Source organism: Protopterus annectens, chromosome 15.part0, assembly GCF_019279795.1.
Source record: "Protopterus annectens isolate FY-2018-M chromosome 15.part0, PAN1.0, whole genome shotgun sequence".
Lineage (NCBI taxonomy): Eukaryota > Metazoa > Chordata > Ceratodontiformes > Protopteridae > Protopterus > Protopterus annectens.
Genome location: NC_056749.1, coordinates 247,282,260 through 247,306,477, shown reverse-complemented (window position 1 = coordinate 247,306,477; position 24,218 = coordinate 247,282,260). Strand labels below are relative to the sequence as shown.

General features: G+C 38.1%; 1 protein-coding gene across 1 annotated transcript in view; it reads right to left on the bottom strand.

Moving 5' to 3' along the window:
- Window positions 1-282: 282 nt before the first annotated feature.
- TPH2 (tryptophan hydroxylase 2) overlaps window positions 283-24,218 on the bottom strand; it is a 471,178-nt gene continuing 447,242 nt past the window's right edge. Inside the window, exons 9-11 of the mRNA XM_044056995.1 lie at window positions 928-1,023; window positions 706-839; window positions 283-486 (exon numbers count right to left, since the gene is read on the bottom strand). Coding sequence (XP_043912930.1) covers window positions 312-486; window positions 706-839; window positions 928-1,023 — 405 coding nt within the window. The 3' untranslated portion in view covers window positions 283-311. The remainder of the gene's footprint in view (window positions 487-705; window positions 840-927; window positions 1,024-24,218) is intronic.

The following is a 24,218-nucleotide window of genomic DNA, read 5'->3' as shown; positions in this document are numbered from 1 at the left end:
GCTGTATTTTGAATTAATATGTTGACATAACTTGTCAGTACTTTAGTTATGGCACAATCCATAAGGTCTTTGTAACTTTTTAATAGTGGTAGGATTCAATCTAAACATTTCATAGTTACAGTAAAATATGTTACTTTTTGTAGTTGTTTATACATGGAAGGCTATAATGAAGTGATTAAATTTCAGATTTACCACAGCTGATGTCAAAAAACAGCTGACAGATTTTATATATATATATATATATATATATATATATATATATATATATATATATATATATATATATATATATATATATATATGGTGCAGTATCAAATGCCTAAATGTCTGTTCATTTTGCTTAAAGCATCACACACAATACTGAGTTCACTCTTCAGATCCTGGACAACATTTTCAATGCTTCTTGTGTCTTTTAGGATCTCTATACTTTGAGTGTACGGATTGTAGTAGACAGAAAATGGACGATTCATTGTCCTTGCAAACTCTCTGAAAAAGAAAAACAGAATAGTATTTTTAAACAGCCACCATAACTGTTTTCATTCTTTTATAACTACTTTTAACCATCTAGCTGGTGACCTGTTACCTAATCACTAATAGTTTTCAGTTTAGTAGTGTGGGGTATTCAATCACTGAACAAAATTATCCGTCACTAAAAGTATACACAGTTAGTTGTTTGATTTATAAAATAACAGCTATATAGTTTACCTCATTTTTTCTTTGGCTTCTTCAAAACTTTCTGAAACAAAATAAACATCCTGGAAGGTGGTAATAAGGCACTCCTGTTTGCAAGTTGTCTTTGGATCAAAAGGCTTTACAACTGCTTTATCCGATAGTGCATGCTAAAAAATATATACAATTAGTAGTGCTGCTATACTGTAATGAAGATAAAAAAAGAGAAAAATGTAAGTCAAGTTGTTGTTACTACACCTTTAACTCTCCAATAGAAGACAAAAGTCCTGCTCCATATGCACGTGTATGCCCATCTTGTTTGCAAAGTCCAAATTCTATTGTAAAGAAATAGCACTGTAAAAAGGCAAATGTAAATATTATGAAATTATTTAATAGGAGCATCACAAAGTTACATATTTAACCATTCAGTTATTTTGTGGCTAACCACATTTCTCTTTTCCTAACAAGGCTCTCACGGAACATTCAAGTTGTATTTATTTTATGCAAAGGCATGGACATTAAACATCACACACCATTTTAAATCTATCATGGTTTCTCTTTTAATGCTGTTCCAGTTTTGTTACTTATCTTAACCGTGGACTGATTTCTCTAAAATAAAGTATCACACCTTTAAACTTTACTTGATATGATTCCATCTTTCTTCCCCATGTCATTATGACATTGAGTAATCACAGACAGAATCAGATATTCACAAAAAAAAAAAAAAACAAAAAAAAAACAAACTTGTCCCTGACAAAGAAAGCTCTGGACTTTTTTTCCCTGCATGTCTCCTGTGGAGTTTGACTTTCCAGATCCCCTACTAATATAGTAAACTCATACACTCCACTGTCACTCAGGACCCTGCAGTGAAGAAATTTAACTTGGAGATATAGGGACAGATGAGCTTTGATAAAAAAAATTGCCACAACTTTACTTGCAGCTCAAAAAAAGATCTCAGTGTTTGAAATATTCATTACAACTCCAGATTCTAATATCGGTTAATGTTTTCTACCTGGCTCAGCCTTAGGTTTGCTCATTTGCTTTTCCAAATAGAAATGTTACCAGTTATCCCAAGAGGATCCTCTCCATTAAATGTATTTTATTTATTTGCAGTTTGTTTACTGGGATAATGCATTGGACTGAGAAGAGCCCATTTTCAATGGAGTCCTGGGGAGAAAAGCTCCATAAAGACCTTATACAATATGAGACAAAACAGCTCCATAAAAACATTATACAATGCAAACAAAAAGTTTCCAGTTTACAGTAGAACCTTAAAGAAGAAAAGTAATAAAAACATTAGTAATATTCACAAATACATTTGATTAAACAATGGAAATGTAATAGTAGAGGCAAAGATTTTATCTGAGTTGTAGTAGGGTAGGAGATAAGGAAGAGTTAAGTGTGGAAGTAAGAAAGGAGGGTAAAGTAAGGAGTGGTAGTGTAAGAGTAGGGAGGTAGAGAGAAAGGTAGCTAAGAGATGGTGTAAATTATTCTCAGCTAGTGTGATTATCTCCTTTTGCATTACGTGTGACAAGAACAAGTTTTTTATTTCTGGAACTGAAGTGAACATCATTTCAAAATTATCTGAAACCTTCATCATATTCGTCTGAATTGCAATAACATTGCTCCCCACAGTAGGTCATTTTCCATTTGCAATACCTTGGCACCTACAAAAATGTAGCATCAAAGAGTGTGCTACAGTGTGGATAAAAAGGAACATTAACAGATATTAGAATCTGGAATTGTAATGAATATTTCAAACCCTGAGATTTTTTTTGGAGCTGCAAGTAAAGTGGCAATTTTTTTATCAAAGCTCATTTGTCCCTATTCCTACCATGGTCTATAAATGTTTGTAACCTTACTGAAAACTGTAAGCTATGTTAATTTGTAAATGTTACTAATGTAATATAATCTACTAACTTGGAGCTTTTCTCCCTGGGCCCCCGCTGAAAATGGACATATATCCAGTCAGACCATCCCGGTAAACAAATGTAAAATAAAATAAAAATAAATAACTAAAATATTGGAAGGAAGTTTGAAAAAGATAAAGTAATACTCTACACACTGACTATTAGTATTACAGGTATGAGTAAAGTAATGTTAGTCTTAAAGTGAAATATCTCTGCTTCAGAGGTGGCAGGTGCTATTGGGCTGCTAGGCTGCAGTCCCTCAGTCTTCTTTTTAAGCTTTTTTTTCCACTGAGAACCTTTATTTGTTTGTTTGTTTGTTTATTTATTTATTCAGAGTTGCTCAGTTTGCAGCATCTGTCCTAGTACACACATATGCTGCCGTGTTGTGGGCATGCATCATACAACTGTGTAAAAAACAAAGATAATTGATGGCTGATGGAAATATTGATACATGTGAAACAAATGTTTTTACAGAGATCAATCCCACCTGTACCCTACACCCATGCAGCTATTAAAAAAAAAAACTTCGAGATTGCACAACAGCAGAGAAAAAGGCAACCTACCTTAGCCCACGGTCACTCGATCTTGATAGAACAGTATCACTGCTGATGAATTGTAGTGTAAGTGAAAGAAATAAACACTTTGTTCACTTTATCTCATATTCTGATCTATGCAAAGGATGCAGAACTGATATGTATAGTGTAATTAAATGACAATGAGAATTCATTCCATATTACTCGTGCTGCATCTACAGCAACACTTAACAGATAGTCTTGTAAGATAAATGTATGAGCCCTCTGCTTCCCTTCACTTACATTGTAAAATGGAATGCAATACTGATGTAGATGTTTCAATGAAAATGCATTAATGAATGTACAGTTGTATAAGAACTTACCATAACAGTAGATGTCCTACTTTTTACTGTTGCAGTATTCTTTATATCTGGAATATCCAACAGAAGATAGCCGAACATCTAGCAAACATACCAAAGCCTTTATACCTTCCAGGCACTGTATGTCAGATGTATGTCCTACATTCAAGGAATAAGATACATATGTGACATATCAGTACCAGATCTTTAGAACTGAATTGCCCCAGAAGAACCAGAGCAACCCAAGAGGAAAAGCAAAAGCTTGTACTTCCAGGAAGGAAATGGAAGAAGAAGGAAAGAAAGTCAGAAAAACCCTTGGCCAGAATAAAGTTATCACAGAATAACAGGGGGAAGGAGGGGACAAAATACTGTAACAATGAAAAATGATGTATCTACTGTTATAGTACGTTCTTACACTACTGTACTATGTCCTTCCTTATCACTGTTGCAGTACTTTTTACATCTGGGAGAGTACAAAAGCTACTAGAGAGGATGGGAGGAGGAAGCCCTCCAAGATCCTAAGAGGGATGGCCCTGGCAAAACCCACCATGGCCCTAAAAATAACATCTAGCTTGTAATTTTTTTTTTTAAGTATGCACAGAAGACCAAGTAATAGCTTCCAAAATGGATCTAGTATCCAGAGCCTTGAAAAAAACAACAGAAGAAGCAACTGCCCTGTTAGAATGAGCATGAATAGAGGAAGAAATCTGCTTGCTGTCAAAGGAATAGCAAAATCAAATGGCCTTAGAGATCCAGAAGGAGAAAGTTTGCTTATAAACAGCCAAACCCAATGTCCTGGAATGAAAAGAACAAAAAGTTGCTCAGATTTAATGATATCTTTTATCTTATCTAGGTAATACCTGAACTGTCTATGTAAATCCAAGGTGTGAAGAATTCTCTCACCAGCATTCTGTGGAGACAGGAAAAAAGAAGACAGGGGAATTGTTTGATCCAAGGAAAAATCATTAACCACCTTAGGCAAAAAACAAGGATTAGTATGAAGAGAGGCCCTGTTTCGCCAGGAGTGCAGACAGTCCAGGGGCTCCCTTCGCAGAAGTAGGAACCACTATCAGTGCAACAAGGAAAAGGAAGCTGTAGGCTCAAAAGGAAAATGAAATAATTTCTCAAGAAAAAAATGGTCCCAAGAAGGAGGGTTAGGCATTCTTGGGGCTTAATATGAAGGAGCCCTTTCAAAAATGGTTTGACTTCAAAGCAAGAAGCAAAGGGCAGATTCAAAGGCTGGCAAGCAGAAACAGCTGACAGATGAGCTTTAGCAGATGAATATCCCAGACCAGAATTGAGCAACTCACATACATAAGAAATGACAGCAGGAATACCCATAGAAATGGGTTCCAGATCATGTTTAAGATACCAGACAGAAAATCTCTTCCATTTAGCCATATAGGATTTTCTAATAGTGGGTTTTCTGGTCTTCTACAAAACCTGAAGCATGTCCTCAGAAAAAAGGTATCTAAAAGGAATCAAAACCCTCTCACCCAGAGAGTCAACTAAAGAAGTGGGCAAGTGAGGATGTATGACAGATCTTGTCCTGCATGAGAAGATCCTGTGATGTAACTTGTGATGATTGCCCCTGCTCAGATGAAATAGAAGGGGGAACCAGTGCTGTCTGGGCAAAAACTGAGTCAGCAACAAGATTTGGGGCCAGTCTCACATGATTTTGTGCAGGATGTTTGATAGCAGAGCAAGAGGTGGAAGGTATACAGAACCATCCTCTTCCAAGAAATATACTATCTGGCACTTTCCAAGCCAGAGGATGTGGCACTCTGGAACAGAACTGGGGAAACACTCTGCTCAGGGAAGGTAAAAATATGATGAGTACCCCACTGATATGTTATGTACAATAACACCTCCCTGTGAAGCATCCATTTGTGAGGGCCTGTCCTTGATCTGCTCAAAGTGTTTGCCACAAGACTGTGCTCTGAGAGAAGGTAAACTACCTGAAGAAACTACTAATGGTGGACCACAAAGTCCCAAGCCTGAAAAAAATCCTACAAAGAAGGTAAGACTTTGTGCCTCCCAGTTTATTGATGTACCATGTGGCTGTGGTATTGTCTGTGAAGATTCTTAGAGGGCACTGAACCCAAAGAGAGTGGAAGGCATGAAGGGCCAGAATAAGAAATCTCATCTTCTAGATGGTCTGCTAGTTGCTGATGAAACCAAAGCCCTTGGACCTTGAGGCTGTTGGAGGAAGCTCACCAACCTTGATCTGATGCATCCTTGTACAGTTCCTGTGTTGGAAGAGGAACCTGAAAAGATAGACTTGGATTCAGGGAAATTTGGTGAGCCCACCAGTGGAGTTTGAGCTTGGGAAAGGAACAGGAAAATCCAGAGGATGGCAATGCTGAAGCCAAACAGTCGAGATATCACTGACATTTTCTCATATGGAGATTGATGAAGGGAGCCATGGGAATATTGGATGTCATGAACTCTAGAGCCTGCAGAAATTCCCTTGTAGGAAGGACTGGAAGAGGGAGAAGAGACTCAAAATAAGCAATCAAAGAAAGGATCTTGAGTGGAGGGAGACAAACCTTCTTTGGTATTGTCTGAATCCTGCATCCCAAAAGCAGTTGATTCTGCGAGGGAGTCAACACAGACTTTTTGAGATTTAAGATGAACCTCATGCTGGAAAGAAGAAGCATAGTGAAGTGAAGATACCAAAGAAGGAGCAACTGAGAGATGTCCTGAATCAAAAGGTCATCTAAATAAGGGAATATCTGAATTCCCTGAAGTCTGCAGAAAGCTACTACTGAGACCAAACATTTGGCAAAGACTCTTGGAGCTGTAGAAAGGCCAAAAGGCAAAGCAGAGAACTGATAATATGAGGGAAAAAACAGAGAAATGTAAAAACTTACTGAAGAGAGGGTGAATAGGAATATGGAGGTAAGCATCCTTCAAATCCAGAGACACCAGAAAAGCTTGAGGAAGTTAACAGAGGAAACAGTGTCTGGAGAGACAACATCCTGAATAAAGGAACTTTTAGAGAGGTGTTGAGAAAAGAGAGATCTAAAATGGGTCTCAAAAACCCTTCCCTATTGGGTACTAGAAGCATCCTGAAGTAAAATCCTTGGCCTGCTGCAAAGGGAAAATGATTCATCTGACAAGGTGGAGGTTGGTGAAGGTCTGAGAAAGGGGGAAGAGACTTCCAAAGCATAAAATAACCCTTCTGGATGATGGAAAGCATTCAATAATCTGTGGTGACCTGTTGCCAGACAGGAAAAGATAGAGTTAACCTGAGAGAGAGAGAGAGGCGGGGAGAGGAATCTAGCCAGAGGCTAGAAGAGGTTGAATGTCAAATAGAAGCAGATTTGTCAGGGAAACCAGGTTTTTGATCTTTCATACCATGAGAAGGCTTATCAGGAAAAAATATTTTGGAATCTTTTTTTTACCAATAGAAGACTATCTGTGTTGTCTGTAGACAAAGGAAGGTATAGGTGGATAATTTCTCTGAAATTTAACAACAGGAGAAAGAAAGATGTGATTCAGATCCTGCATAACTTTACCCTTGTGTTGTAGGGTCTTAAACAGCTCAGAAGCTGCAGTGCCAAAGAGATTCTGATTGTCCAAAGCAGAATAAAGTAATTTAGCCTTAATGTCCTCAGGAACAGCCTGTAGGTGTAACCAAGAATACCTCCTTATCATAGATCAAGATGCAACAGCCCTAGATGAGACCTCCACAGCATCATAGATGCATTTAGTAGTATGGAAAGCCATATGAGAAGCAGAACTCAAAAGGGAAAGGGCAGAAGTCTTCGCCTTAAGAGTCATCCATATCAGAGAGAATGCCACACAGCTTAGAAAGAAGAGCCAATACATATCTAGTTATGTGGGGTGGTAGTTAATAGCCTTAAAAGGTAAGGTAGCAGATGTATACACTTTTTCCCCCATAGCATGACTGTCCTTATCAGAAGGTAACAGCCCAGAGGAGGAAAGCAACTTTGATGGTTTATCAATAGTCATAAAAATAATAGCCAGATCAGTATGAGGGCTTTTCTACAAAAAAACTTTTGGGCTTCAGGAACTTTATAGAACCTTTCAGGCTTTTTAAGGCAGGAGGCTAGGAATCAGGGGCTTGATAAGCTGAAGAGAAAGTGTCCAGAAGGGCATCCAAACTGGACGGACAGCAGAAGGACGAGGAGAATTTATTTCTGAGAGTTCATAGTATATCTTTCAAATGTCAGAAACCTGGAAACAATCCCACTTAAAGTGTTCCATCATATGAACTACAGTATCTCCAAAGAACAATTCCTCCATAGGGGAATCAGGAGAAAATGAATCCTCTTTTACAGATCCTAAGGCAAGAGGAGAGAGTATCTATGACAGTATGCCAATAACCCCTCACCAGAGTCTGAATTCAACTCTTCTTCAGAGGAATAAAATTCCCTAGGATGTTTGAAAGGAGGTGAAGACCAAGGAACAGAAGTAAGATAAGATAATCATTGATGTGGCTTTAGGGCCATAGGGCATTGAAAAGCCCCTGAGTAAACTACTGCCATTCCTAGTGTGGATTCTTAGCCACAGGGACAGCATGCTTGGTCTTCTGCTTCTTTTATAAAGGAACATCAGTGCTAACAAATCTAGGAGGTTCAGATCTCTACTGAGATTCAATGAGAGAACAAGGCACCTCTTCCCTAACAGCATTTGGGGAATACCCCTAGACCCCTACAAAATAATTAGTTGTGGTTCTTCCTCCACATGTGCAGCAGGCATAAGAGCAGTCTCGGTGGACATGTGGGTAGGCTGCCCCATTTTGGCCTCCAATAGGGTTGCGACAGAGGGAGCTGATGTAGGCATCGAACACTACTTGGGTTCTTCATCCAAGACTGAGATGTCCAGGGTGGTTGGATATCCATAGAATTAGGAAATGCTTGTTTGGCTTTTTTCTTAAATGGTGGTTGAATGTTGGTGTGGGTGGATACAGAGGCCATGGTACTCTGAGCTAAATATTTTGGGCACTTGTTCTCCAAATAAATGGAAAGGGAAGATAAACAACTGCAGAAACTCTTAGGGACAAATTCCTGACAGATCTCACACTGAGTATGATCATACATAGCACCCAAACAAAAAGAAAACAATGCTCATGTCTATCTTTATGAGAAATCTGCCTCCCATACTCACATTTTCCCTTTCTGGATGACACGTAAAAGGATAAATTCCAAAGAAGAAAGAGATGAAGGAAGAGACCTCAACAGGGCACTTATCTTTAGAAGGCTCTGAAGCCAAATCAACTTGGTGAACATCTTGTAGGCCAAATTCAATGTAGTGTTTGAACTGCTGACATAGAAGATCTGAAGATTTGGCACTTGTATGTCACATAAATACCTTTCACCATGGATGTAAGACATATGTCTGATGTATAGCACCAGGGAGGTGTAAAGGCTTTGGTATGTTGCCTGGATATTCATCTATCTTTAACAGCCTATCCCAGATGTAAAGAATATTGCAACAGTGATAAGGAAGGGCATCTACAGGAATACAGGAATGCGCACACACACACACACACATATATATATAGATATATATATATATATATATATATATATATATATTATATATATATATATATATATATATATATATATATATATATATATCTATATATATAGATATATATATTATATATATATATATATATATATATTATATATATATATATATATATATATATATACATATATATATATATATATATATATATATATATATATATATAGATATAGATATAGATATAGATATATATATATGGGTTCACTATAGAATCCAGAAATACTGAAATCCCAAATTTCAGTATTTCAAAATTCTATGCCCGAAAGCTTTAAATCCTGAAATCCCATAACCGCGAAATTTAAAATCGTGAGCCTACACTACAAATACACCACACACATATACACAATCTCCCCCCCACAATCAAACATGCAATCCTACACTCACCCCCCCCCCACCCCCCTACTTATATATACTAACTCGGAGATCGCACAATCATGCACACAAAGGTAACTCACACCCACTCATTTCACAGCCCCTTGTACACACACACATCACAGCCAAAACACACACTAACATACACTAAAGCCCCTTACCAACACACTCATACATACTTACCTGAACTTACACCTATCCATTCACACACTACAACACCAGAAGCTCCGAACTTCGGTATTTTGCATTTTGCGCTTCTGGTGTTTCGCGATTCAAAACTTTCGGCTATAGAATTTCAAAATACTGAAATTCAGGATTTTAGTATTTCGGGATTCTATAGTGAACCCATATATATATATATATATATATATATATATATATATATATATATATATGTATACACACATATATACTGTATATAGCTATTGATATAGATATAGACAGGCATAGATATAGACACATATATATATTTATATTCATACACACATATAAATAGCTAGAGATAGGATGCATTTATTACTTCAAACGGCCATAATTTTGAATCCCAGAAAATTGACCAGAAAAGGTAAAAGGCAAAAAGTCAAATACACGTGCTACTGGGTTTTCAGAAGTAAAAATAAAAGACAGTAACTTATTGTATGATATTATTATAGAGCAGGGACTGGCTTTTTGCCCTATCAATACTGCAGCACTCTCTTGGAGTTGGAAGTAGCAGAGGGTGTGCAGGGTGCAGGCTTCTAGTCCACCTGCATAGAACATGTTTGAAGTTCATTCAGGGTTTTGTGTTTTAATATTGTGTGGTCAGTTGGTCAGTCTTCTGGGATTTACACACACACACACACACACACACACACACACACACACACACACACACACACACACACACACACACACACACACACACACACACACACACACACACACACACACACTTTGGCAAAATATACACCCAATCACATGCAAACAAAGCTTTTTTCTGAGAGTGCAAGAGGAAATCTTAAAAAGGTTTTACTGCTCTCTGTACATACAATTCTTCTCTGCTAGTGCTTTAACCTGATCTTTTTTACATTTTATTCTATTTTATTTAGGAGAACTAGCACTGACGCTTTCATATTAAGCTGGCCAGAGTGCACTGTTTCTACCGTCTACTGGACATTGTGGTTAATATGATGTAGTATGCCATGTCTATTTTCCCTGACATTGTGTATGTCATGTCTATTTTCCCTGACATTGTGGTTAATGTGATGTAGTATGCCATGTCTATTTTCCCTAACATTGTGGTTAATGTGATGTAGTATGCCATGTCTATTTTCCCTGGCATTGTGGTTAATGTGATGAAGTATGCCATGTCTATTTTCCCTGGCATTGTGGTTAATGCGATGTAGTATGCCATGTCTATTTTCCCTAACATTGTGGTTAATGTGATGTAGTATGCCATGTCTGTTTTCCCTGATATTGTGGTTAATGTGATGTAGTATGCCATGTCTATTTTCCCTGGCATTGTGGTTAATGTAATGTAGTATGCCATGTCTATTTTCCCTGACATTGTGGTTAATGTGATGTAGTATGCCATGTCTAGTTTCTCCGACATTGTGGTTAATGTGATGTAGTATGCCATGTCTATTTTCCCTGGCATTGTCTAAAACTCCAATAAACCAACAAAAAGAACGCCTTGGACCACGGTCTTCTCCTCTATAGTGTCAACACCAAAATCACAGAGCGCCAGTGAAATTAACGCTTTTATTCACCAAGAAAAAATAAATACATGCGTTTTCATCCTACATACAGGACTTCATCAGACAACCATTTTTGACTCAAAAAGCCATTTAAATAATCTCTAAGTCACCTGTTTAATTGTTAATCCAATGAAATACATCTCCTTCAGTTTAAACTAACAAATCTCCCTTTACATCTCATAAATATTAATGCCTACTCTCTGAAAGTGTCTTGTGCTGAACTTCATCATTCCACATCATTTATTTATATAAATAATTTAAATTAAAATACATATAATAAACATTCATGAATAATTTACTAATAAATTATTATAAAACATCTCATTAAAAATATCTTAAATAAATTAGTTTAAAAACTCAGGTATGTGAAGACTATATATTTGTTTCCTGTGTGTGTGTATCAATAAAGATTTCCTTAAACCTATGTTTCATGTATATTCTACCCCCATCTGGTGTTCATTTTACAAAATTACATGTTTGGGTTTTTCACATGTTATTAGCCTTTAATTTCAACAGAGAAGAAATTGATATAAAGTCATTCATTCCTGCTTTATTTCCTGCATCGAGGTTGACCTGCCACCAAAGCTCCCTACTTTCTAATATTTCTTCCCACAGGCCACCTCTAATGTCTGGTTTAACTTGATCCAGAACAAAAAATTCATATTTAAATTTAGTGCAGGAAATAGAATGCCTATACAATGCATTTGTGTTTTTCTTTTTTGTGATGTCATAAGAATGTTCGTATATCTTTCTTTTCAGTTGTCTTTCTGTCTTCCCTACATAAAAAGACTGACAGGACTGACAGATAACAAGATACACGACCCCTCTACTATCACAGTTAAAAAAACCTTTACTGCCTAACCATCTCATTCTGCTTTCAATATATACTTCTCCCTGTTTATAATGTATTTAACATTGGTGGCACCTGCCACACTTGTATGTTCCTACTTTATTTCTATTCCCTTTATTTTTACTATGTCCATTCCTTTCCATCAAATTTTTTAGGCTACAAGAGTTTCTATAAACTACTTTTGGTTCCATTTTAGTAATCTCTTCCATATCCGTTAAAACGAGAATTTATTCCATTCCCTGTTTAAAAATTCCTTTACTTTCCTATTGGAAGCGTTGTATTCTACTACTAAACTTCTTTTGTATGTTTGTTGACCTATTTTGTTCTTGTTAACATCATTTTGATTCTCATTGTTAATCCCTCTCCCCAAAATTGGCTTAAATCTCTCCTGCCTTCCTTTTTCCACTTCATTCCTTATTTTACTAATAAATTCTGCAGGATAACCACGTTCCAAGAACATTTTTTTCTAGGACTTTACACTCTACTTCGAAATCGTAGTCCCAACTGGTCATTCTAGACCCCCTGACAAATTGCCCCTTGACAATATTCTTTTCACTATGCAGGGGTGGGCACTGTCGTAGTGCAAATAGGAATTGACATGTCTCCTTTCTATGCACTTTAGTTTCATATTTTCCATCTCTTTTGTATAACTCTATATCTAAATATTTTAGTGTTTCTAAACTAGTAGAGTATGTAAATCTCAAGAAGTTAGTAGTTCCACTGATATATTAAAAAATTCTAAAAATTTGTCAAGCCCCCCTGTCCAAAGTAACACTATATCGTCCAAAAATCTGTGGTATGTTAACCAATATTGTTTATATTCACTGTTAACTATATATTTTTCTTCCCATTTTAATAAAACAATGTTGGCATACGTGGGGGCACATGTCACCCCCATAGCCACTCCAGATTTTTGTTGATAATACTCCCCTTGGAACATAATAAAATTGAATTTCAACACATAATCCATAAGTGCTACACAAGCTATTTTGTCCTTTTGTTTTAATTTTTTGTCTTCAAAAATGCTCTCTTCGAACATTTCTATCCCTTCCTGGTAGGGGATGCAACTAAATAAATCAATGACATCAATTGTCACGAATAACATATCCTCCCTATAATGTTCAGGCTTTAATAGGCTCAAAAAGTCCCAGGAGTCCTTTAGTATAATTTCATTGTTGACCCAAATGTGTTTACACTTGTAGTCAACAAATTTAGCCATTGCTTCAGTTTTAGAGCCACCTGCCGAAACTATTGGCCTTAGGGGGGGGTCATCCTTATTTTTATGGATTTTAGGTATCCCGAATATTGTAGCTATTCTGGGTTTATTCACTTCTAAATACTTGAAAATTTTCATGTCTATTACTTCCTTAGTGAGTAAATCCTCTAACAAGTTATCTATTCTTTTGTATGCTACATTTACCTCATTCAGGGATACTATAGTATAGATGTTCTCATTCCTCAAAATTGCGTTCATCTTTCCATCATATATCAATTTATCCATAATGACAATTCCCCCTCCCTTGTCAGGTTTCATGACCCTGACTGTGACGTCACCACTTAATTCTTTTAGGACTACCTTTTCTTCTACAGTTAAATTTTCATTACACCATACTTTATTACTTTTGCTCCTCATCCCTTCTACTAAAATATTCTCAAAATTTTTTATTTGAGGTAAAAGGGGGGATTATATGTCGATTTTCTAGTTAGTCCATCTCCTTTCATTCCTTGTTTTTCCATTCCTGCCCTTAAAGCCATTACTTCTAAATTAATTTTTCTTGTAAATAGCTTTATATCTAGAATTGTTCTTGTGGAGTATGTATGCCATGTCTATTTTCCTTGACATTGTGGTTAATGTGATGTAGTATGCCATGTCTATTTTCCCTGACATTGTGGTTAATGTGATGTAGTATGCCATGCCTATTTTTCTTGACATTGTGGTTAATGTGATGTAGTATGCCATGTCTATTTTCCCTGTATTGCGCAGGGTTCCTAAAAAGTACTGCTAACCATATGAACTTTTCAGCTCCAGCTGACAGGCTTGTGTAATTAAAAGGCTAATTTTCACTAAGGAGAAAAAGCTGTAGCACAAAGCAACGATGCTATTGATGATGGCCAGCCCACATTATCAATAACATCATTGCTGGACAGTCCATCTTTCTGTAGCCCAGATGAACTTGGTTTCAAAATGAGCCTGGAATATGGCAGGGAAAGGACCAGAGCCATACAACAGGTTCATAGGTAAGTAAAGTAAATTCTAGGCAAATCAGTCTGCAAACCATTACATGCCAAGCCACCCCCCCAACCTAGAATCAAAGCCTGCACCTTGTGCTTCCCAAGTTTGAACTCTACTCCAGAAACAAAATGGAGGAATCTGGATTTAGGAAACCATGCAGCAGGTAGGACAATGGGTAGAGAAAAAAGGGCTCATTGTGTCCATGTCAGGCACATAAACTGAAGTGCATTACTACAGCTGCAAAATAGCTACTCAGCAAGGTCATCCTAGTGATGATTCTGGGCATCTAATACTGACATTTCATATTTAGATTAACAATTGCAAAACTATTTTACATGTACTCTAATTAAATATTTCATCTTAAAGTTTACATGATGAGTAATACAACTGCATCAATACACAACCTCCATCTAGCATAACTTGAAAGAAATTAACTGTTCATTTACTAATTATGTATATTGTCATCATTCTTATATTTCTGTAGACATTTCAACAATCAAAACAGCCAAAATTGCCTCAAATGAAAGCACACAATGAATAAACTGCTGCTGATACAATAGAAGAATGAGATATTACTGATAAATTGTAAATTGTTTACAAATCATAAAACTTAGTATTTATGGGACTTATCATGATTATCATTAGATCATTTAACTTATCATTGCTATAGTAACATTGAAATGTAACTTTGTGGAATATAAAGATATCCAGAATATATGTTTTTTTTCCTTTATATACTATTTTTTTCTATATTATATGATATTTAACATTTGCTGTTTTTAGTATTAACTAATTAATTCATTTATTTATTTATTTATTTATTGACATTTGATTATCAGGAAAGTCCGAATGGGTAGGAGCCCATTATCAGCGGTGGCCCGTCGAGAAAAGCTCCAAAGCATTTTGGCTTGTGTTGTATTACACTGAATTGTATTATATTATATTGTACTGTATTGTATGACATACTATATGACTTTTTAACTGTAACACTTTTCTCCTAGGGCCTCCATTGAAAGGTGTTTGTCATGGTCCCATCAGACTCTCCTGATAAACAAAATAATTAATAATAATAATAATAATAATAATAATAATAATAAATAAAATTCATTCTAAGACTTTGTTTCTGAGGACTATTTGTGCTGAACAGTTTGCTTATTATACCTCTTTGATAATACTTGTCATTTTAGAGAACGGACATTGATTTGTATTGTGAGTTCACATCTTGATTTTAACAAAAGGTGCAATAGAAGTCACAGTGTAACTTTCCATAGCTCCAGGATTGGCAATGAATACTGTCCCCATACTATTCTGGTTAGCCCCACCCATTCAGTTGCACCATGCAGTTTTACCATACCTTGAAGTCACCAGCTGTCCCTGGATAAGGGTGAACAGAAATGGTAGGAATGCAGTACAGATAAGCAATTAATCATAACGTAAACAAAATATCTGTAAGCAGTATTCAAACAAGTTATGTTTTTCATTTACTACATGAGTGCATTGAGCTTCTGTCATTTGTTAATCAGTAGAGTCTGGATCTTAATTATGAAAGGCAGGACTTGGCCAAGAACCATACTGATAATAACGTCTACTATAACCACTCTTAAGTTCTTGCTATTTTTAAATATAGCCTTACATCATTAATGTGCAGGTACTAGAATTCAACAGAATAAACTTGAAGGCGGCTTCCATTGCAAGGGAGGACAGTCGATAATAAAATGAGGTTTCTGTCCACATATTTTTCTGTAATGCTTCCCCTTAAGGAGGCATATGTTTAAATGTGTGACCATGGAAGAGGTAGTGGCATAGCTCTCCCTCCTCCTTTGAAATATGGAACATTGCTTCTCATAATGTGGAACAAAAGGCAAAATGTGGAATACTTACTGATAATTTACTAACAACTGAAACTAGGAAGCTCACGATGTAGTTAAAATACACTATTTTGTATTTCTAATAATTTATTTGATGAATTAATATGATTCAGCATTATTTATTATGGTTGAAAAATTCTGAACAGTGAATGGGTATTATTTCAACAGTGACAATCATCTAGAGCCAATATCTTTCAGAAAATGCATACTAATGCAAACCTTTTATTTTAGCAACTTTCTAAGTACAGCAATATTTAAACTATGACCCTATTTTTGAGCATTCACTCTCCCCCATTATATTTGGCTTTGTCCAGATTTCTTATGCTAAGAGGGTGAGAGGTAAGCTTGTCTGATGTGATGTTTCAAAGGATAAGCCTGTGCTTTTCAGAGTTGAATATTATATGGCAAACCACATACTTTAGACCAGTTCAAAATAATTCAAATTTTTCTGGATTATTTAATGTGCCACAATAAAACAATCACTTTAAAGCATGCTAAAGTAAATGAACACTCAAACATGATTAGAAACGCAATTTGCATAAAGAAATAATGAAATTGCTTGGTGTAATCCAATAATCCAATGAATATTCAGTAAACACTCAGTTAACTGGCATCCATGGGGATTGGTAGATGCCAGATAACTGTAGTTTCTGGTTGCTTTAGAGTTACTGTTAAAAATAGGCCTGGCTAATACTGTACCTTATACTATTTGTTTGGTTTGACTTGTTCTTAGGTTAGGGAAAGAGGGAATTTATTCCTATCTACCTTTTTAAAACTATAAAAACACAAGGCATGTTTTTGCGGGGTGGAAACAGAAAGTGCAATACATGAAAATTGTACTGTATTTCTTCAATTTTTTTTTTCTGGTTGCTTGAGTTCTGGTTAGCTGAGAGTTTACTGTACATAGGTTTGTGCTACTGATTTTATTTCCTTAAACTATTGGTGATTTTATAACCAGTAAGGGAGATATTTCTGTGGGAGGTCATTGGCCTATGTGCTAAAAAGTATTTTGAAGAATATAACAAACTTCAGGGATGTCCAGTAATCCCCACTGATGTATTAGAGGACCATTAAGTAATGTATCTACACATAAATTTAAAGTAATGAAACTTTTGGTTATGTATGGTATACTGATCAGAACAATGGCCTTGATGTGATACACAAAAAGTCTTGTCTCCAGTGCAGTTTTAAAAACACTGGTCTTCAACGCCTCCTTCAAAATGTACTGACACCCCCTTTTTTTTTTTTTTTCTTCTTCTGCACCTGACTAGTATGGAGAAGTTTACCTCCATAATAAACTTCTTGGGAAGTTACAGAAATATAGACCAGACTGAAATTATATTAGATAAAGATAATGTGATTTGCTCACGTTAAGGTTACAGGAATTTTAAAATACAGTCTTGACAACGACGGGCACTGGATTCTTAGTGACTCTAATTTGTTTATAGCATATATTGGTGACTGGGTAAGTATCAATTTACCATATGCAAGCCCAGGTAGTAATACTGTTTTTGCAAACTTTTTCTTTGCTGCTGGATTATATTCTTTTTATGAGATAAAGTTACCGTCTTTTGATGAACATATTTTATAGTGCCCTCATTATGTTCCTGAAAAGGAGATTGATTCACATTAACATGCAGATACTTCCTGAATGTTACTGTTTGAAGTCAAAGACCTGAACTACAGAAGTTATATAAGGAAGGAGGTTGTGCCTGGAGGTGGCCCAGTCTTGGTCTTTCTCGCTCTGAATAACAGATGATTGTTCATGAGTCACTCTGAGACCCCGTTGTTAAGTCTAGGTGAGAGACTGAATATCTTGGTCACTACTGAGTAATCAGCATGCTAAATCAAATGTCTCCTGTATGCATTGTTGTCTTGCTTGTATATAGTAAAATGGTACCCTTAGCAGACGAGAATGGAGAGAACATGCCTTTTAGCAAATGTATGATTAGCTACAGTCTTCATTGACTCAAATAAGTAACTTGTTAACCAAGTTACTGATGCTGTACTGATATTCCTATCCTGTAATGAAGGTTATCAGACACAAATTATGCACTCTGTTTAATGCATTTGAAAACTGTAGAAAATGGTTGTGAGACTATGCCATGTATCCACCCAGTATCTGCCAGCTCTGTAATCATCATCATCAGCCCCTCATTCAAATTATGCACCTCTCTTGATTCAAATGCATTCTTCTACTTTCTTTGACAGTTATGCCTACATGTCTCATGTCTTCTGTCACAAAATTCATCCATCTCTTGGCTGGATGTCCTTGTCTCCATTTGCCTTCTTCCCCACTCTCCCATAACTGCTTTACCAAATTGTGTTCTGTAATCTGTTTTCTTTGATCTTCTCTGTATCTGGGGATACTCTGGCTTCAACTCTGCTGTCCTAATGCCTTCATCTTTAATAAAAACAAAAACAAAAAAAAAACAAAGAAACTAGTGGCCTTAAAACTTCATTGATGAGCTCAATCACAATAATTTCCAAAAATCATGAATCACAGGTAGTGTTCCAAAGCAACACGCCTTTATTTGTCACAGACAAGTGATCTTCAGTAACAAGAAATCAGAAATATTTTAACAATGTTAATCATATAAACTTTTATATACTTAAAAGTAGGTGCAGAAAATGTACGTAATGTTTAATTTTAAACCAGCCTATTCAAGGCAAACAGTATAAACAGGGCCGTAAGAGTGCATGTTAGAACAAGTATCCATCCCCACACACTCCTACTGATTAGATCAAACTAAATCCTAGTTAAGAAAAACACAATCTATCTATTTACAGCCCACATTCCAAAGTCAGGTATTAAGAAAAGCATAAAATATGACTATTAACTAAAATCACTTTCAGCTACCTAATGCCTTCATCAAATCTGTGACAAAAACTAAAATCAAGGAAAAAAACATACCCCAAGATTCACAAAGCAAATTTTCAATGCAGGAGCAGTGTAACTGCTCCTGAATGGAAATTGGCTGCTTCGAGATCCAGGTACATGCCATTTGGACGTGTACTAGCCGCCCTACAGTGTTCCAGCACGGAAAGCCATGCTGGATGCTAATCAGTTCATTTGCTGGTGAAAACCATGCAAATGGGCTGATCTAGTGATCCAGGAAGTTGGCAGGTCTCCATGCTGGAACAGTGTAAGGTGCAGAAATGTATTCAGTTACTAAATGAATACATTTCTGCAAATTGCACAACGGAGGCATGTCAGCGCTCAATAAAGCATGTATTCGAGCTGTTATGCATGCCAATGGCCAAATATATGGCATTGGCATGCAAAACTGCTTCAAAGAAAAATAATTAAAAATTATTTTTGTTGGCCAGTCTCAGCCATTGAGTGCATGGGAAGTGGTATGCTAGAGGGAGGGGGCAGAAAAAGATAAAAGAAGGGTAAAAACATAAACATTAGGGAATTCTGCATTTTGCCATTATAGGCAATGGCATGTAGAAAGTAAACAATGGTTGGGAACAGTAGTTGCTAAAGGGGAAGGCTCGTGTGTAGTGCAGTAACTAGGGCTGAAGGCAGTGGGGGTATGTAAATGAGAGGACTTATACTGAATCACAAATTTCTTCTAAGTGTCAGACTGCACCCAACCATGTAGGTGTTCTAAAATGATCATGTAGGCAGGAGGAGCAAGTATCAAGAAAAGGGGGTGTCTCATGCTTGCTGTAAGCACATTGGATCTTTGTTAGCTGGTTTCTGTTTAGCTAAGCCCAGCTAAGTGAGTGGGTGTGTCTGAGGCTGTTTACTCTTATTCCATGAACTGAGGAGTGTGTTTGCGGACAGTGGAGGGACATTTCTTGCTGTTTACACTAGCTAAACGGGTCTGAGTGGCATGCTGGGGATTAAACAGGAAGGACATAGGAAAAGTAAAAGGAAGTAGCAGAACAAGGGAAATGCAGTACAAACAGCAATATGGGATACTGCAACACACAAAGGGCCATTGAAAGCACTCATTAATACAGCTGGCAGGTGGCTGCATAGCTGAAAATGGGAGGAGATGTAAAAAAAAAATAATAAATAAAGGGCAACAGCACAATAAAGGAGAAATTAAGTAGAAATCGCTAATATGGGACTCTTGCAACTCACAATGGGCCAGGTAAAGCACACAATAATACAGCTGGCAGGTGGCTGCATAGCTGAAAATGGGAGGAGATATAAAAAAATTAAAGGGCAACAGCACAATAAAGGAGAAATGAAGTAGAAATCATGGGATCCTTGCAACTTACAATGGGCAGGCAAAGCACATAATAATATAGCTGGCAGGTGGCTGCATAGCTGAAAGTGGGAGAGATGCAAGTAAAAAATAATTAAAAAAGAAGGCAACAGCAGAATAAAGGCAATCATGCACAAATTACCAGTAATGCCTCTAACACTCACAGTGGCCATATCAAAGCCATGAGTAATATAGGTGGCAGATGGAATGTATCATAGTGCTCCAATCATGCAGGCAGCATCTGTAGTGCCACAGTATAAAGTATGGAAACACCTTACAGTCTGGTTTGTTCCACAAACTCTGCACCATTGGTGTATACATGCAGGGGAATTTTAACTGGAAAAATGTTAGGGGAATGCCATTGCTTTGATCCATCAGTATGTGCCAGAGGCTGAGGAAAGAGAGGAGGATAATGCTGACAGCCACCACAGACCGAGGAGGAGAAGAAGAATGTTGAGATCTAGGGTAACCTACCAGGGGCTACATGACCTAGAGATAATAGAGCGCTACAGGATGGACAGGGACGTACTTCAGCAAATTGTGGAGCTGTGCCAGTCTCACTTCACATCCAGAATGAACAGAGGGGAACCCATCCCAGTGGACACTAGGGTATGTGTAGTCCTAAGAATGCTAGCTACAAGTTCTTTTCAAAGACCTACTGGGGATATCATGGGGGTGTCACAGGCATCTGCATCCAGAGTACACCACTAGTTCCTGGATGCCATGTTACCAAATGCCTGTGACCCATGACCATATATACTTCCCCAACACCCATGAGGAATTGACCAGCAATATGCACCTCTCCCACAGTGTAGCTGAATAGCCAGAGGTACGGGGTGGCATAGACTGCACGCACATCCACATCAAAGCACCACCAGGTGAGCAGGGTAGGGTCTACATAAACCACAAGGGCTTCCACTCCAGCCCTGGAAGCTATCACGACTCCAACATCTGGCATTCCTCACAACTTTATCAGGGATTTGCCAGGGGGGACATCCTGTATGGCCATCTGGTGGGGGATGCTGGCTATGCACTGGAGCCATGGATGATGCCACCCATCAGAAATGCACACGCACACATGCAAGAACGCCATAATGAGGCACATGCACAAACCAGGATCATTATAGAGCATGTGTTTAGGATGCTCAGGTCACGGTTCTACTGCCTGGACATGTCTGGTGGAGCATTGCAGTACTCTCCACTCACATGTGCACACATGTTCATAGTATATGCCATGCTACACAATATGATCCTGCAGAAACAGCTGCAGCAGGAACAGGATGGGGAAAGACTACACAGCCCCTCACCATTGCCAAGGTCCCCACAGGTACAGAGGGACTTGGACGAGGAACCCCCTGAGCCAGCCCCTGTAGGCAGATAGAAATGTGCCCAGTATGGCCTGGCCTTGGCAAACAGGCAACGCATAGTACACACACTGACACTGTAGGCACCCAGACCCTGACAACTCTCTCTACTCGCATACAAAGTAAAAAGGGATGGCACACACATCACACTACCTGCAACTTACCATGTGTTGCAGTGTACTGTGTGCATCCAACATAGGCAGCCCTAAAGCTCAGTACTCACAACTGCCACAGGCACAAGGTTCATAGGTTCATAGGCAGATACTAGGCTATTGGCCCTAGGGCCTATACAAGCCCAGCCAAAAAGGTACCCTGGCTTTTGCCACCCAAAAAAATTATTTTCCTGTGCCACTGTCGAGCAGAGCCACAGAAGTGATCCCCGGGGTGAATTTCCTATTTCCCATCCAATCATCAAGATTTTTCTTGAAGAGAGTTAATGAGGAGCTTTGTTTGATATAAATAGGTAGCTTGTTCCAGAGTATGGGAAGTCTCTGGGGCAGGAATCTATCCCTCCAACATGTTCTGTTTATTGTGATGACAAGGTTTAAGGTCCCTAGAGCTTGTACCTTGGAGGGATTGGGATTTCTTTAAGTGGAGCATGTCCAACAGCTCTGGGTTTGACATACCTTTGTATGTTAGGAAGAGATCACCTCTGAGTAGGCGATATGCTACAGAGTAAAGCTGGAGTTTTTTGAGACGGCCTGCATAGGGCATCTGTTTGAGGCCTGTAATCCTCTTTGTGAGGTATTTCTGTGGCTTTTCCAGTTGTTGTAGATGTCTTGTGAGGTACATACCAAAAGGGGCGTTGTACTCTATAATGGGTCTAATGAGTGATGAGTAGAGGGGAACAATGACCTCTTTTTTTCTGGATGAGAAACCTTTTGTGATGACGTGTGCCATGTAGAAGGATTTCCTGACTACTGTGATGATGTGATTATCAAAGGAGAGACTACTGTCCACCTGTGTCCCAAGGTCTCTTATCACACTTTCGGTGTTAATTATACTACCGCCTATGTGGTAGTTCATGGGTACAGAGTTTTTACTAAAGGGGATGACAATGCACTTTTTGGCAATGAGCTTGAGACCATGGCTTTGACACCAGGCATCTGTCTTAGTGAGACCCTTTTGTAGGATGTCCACATCGTTAGGAGTTTTGATTATGGCTCCTAGTTTGCAGTCATCTGTGAACTTCGTTAGCCAAAGACCTTCTGTGTTAGCCTGTACTTCAGAGAGGTAGATACCAAACAGGTAAGTCAGTTGCCTTAAGAGTAAATGAATGTATCAGTATGTTCTGCTAGCATATGTATGGCATTGTTGCATGCATGCCAGGGAATGGGGTGGACTACTGGGATAGCAGCAGACAACTGACAGCTATGTGGGACACCAGGAAATGTCTGCCCAATACTGGTCTCCCTATGGAGTAGTACACAAGGTGGCAAATCCCACTTCAGTATATGTGTGGGGTCAACTAATTGGGGGGTCATAGCTTACAGCCATGGATGTCAGTGTGGGGTCCCATACCCACCCCTCAGACCCACACAGCAAGTCAGCTGCAGAACATTAGAGAGAAATGTCTGGAAAAGCTCCACAAATGGCAGCAATGTTGAATCACACCCCCCCACAGACTCACACAGTCATAGCACAGTAGGTCTCGCAGTTGCAGTAAGGTGCTGAAGGGTAATGAGTCTGACATGGAAATGTATGCCATGACAATCTCACTTGTGCTCCTTACTGATATGCCTGTAGTCCCCAAGACAGGACACAATAGTATGGTAAATGGAATCAAAATGTAAAGCAAATTTCAGCACAGTCTCTGCAAATGTCTACAGCTGACAGGTGTCCCCCCCCATATACCCACAGAAATGCAGTAACATGTATGTTTGCAGGGAAATAGCAGCATAACACAGACTGGTAGGGCTGTCCCAATACACATGAAAACATGTTGCATGTGCTCAATATGCAGGGGTCAATGAGCTATGTCCATGTGTGGTCAATACTGTCAGGATCTGGCCAGCATGTTTTCTTCGCTGTCATCTTGTACAGCCCTAGATACAGGCTTTCCTGTCACAGGGCCATGTGCAGATAAATGCAGTGCCAATAATTATGCATGTCAGTGACACCTATTGCTCTTCCACTAACATACCTGAAAGTCACAGTGCTGTGTGGTATATACTAAACATATAATCAACTTCTTGTGGGCTGTGTAGCCGAGGCGCTAGGGCTTTTGTGAATAATCATGCTTCTTCGTACTGTTGCCAGTGGTCATTGTCAATATGGCTGTTTTCCTTGTTTTATGTCTGCTGTATATAATGGACATGCCGGCACAGTACAATGCAGTCTGTACCCACACCCATAACACCAAATCTCTGACAGGAACATGTCTGAACACAGGCTAAAGTAAATGTGGAACAAAGGCACAATGATAGGCATGTGTGGTAAATACTGCCCTGACATACTGAATAAGTTGGTAGGGTGAGGGGTTTGCAGTAGTGGGAATTGTCTGAAGGTTATTTAGGCTGACACAGTAATGTCTGTCAATATTTTGTAACATCACCGT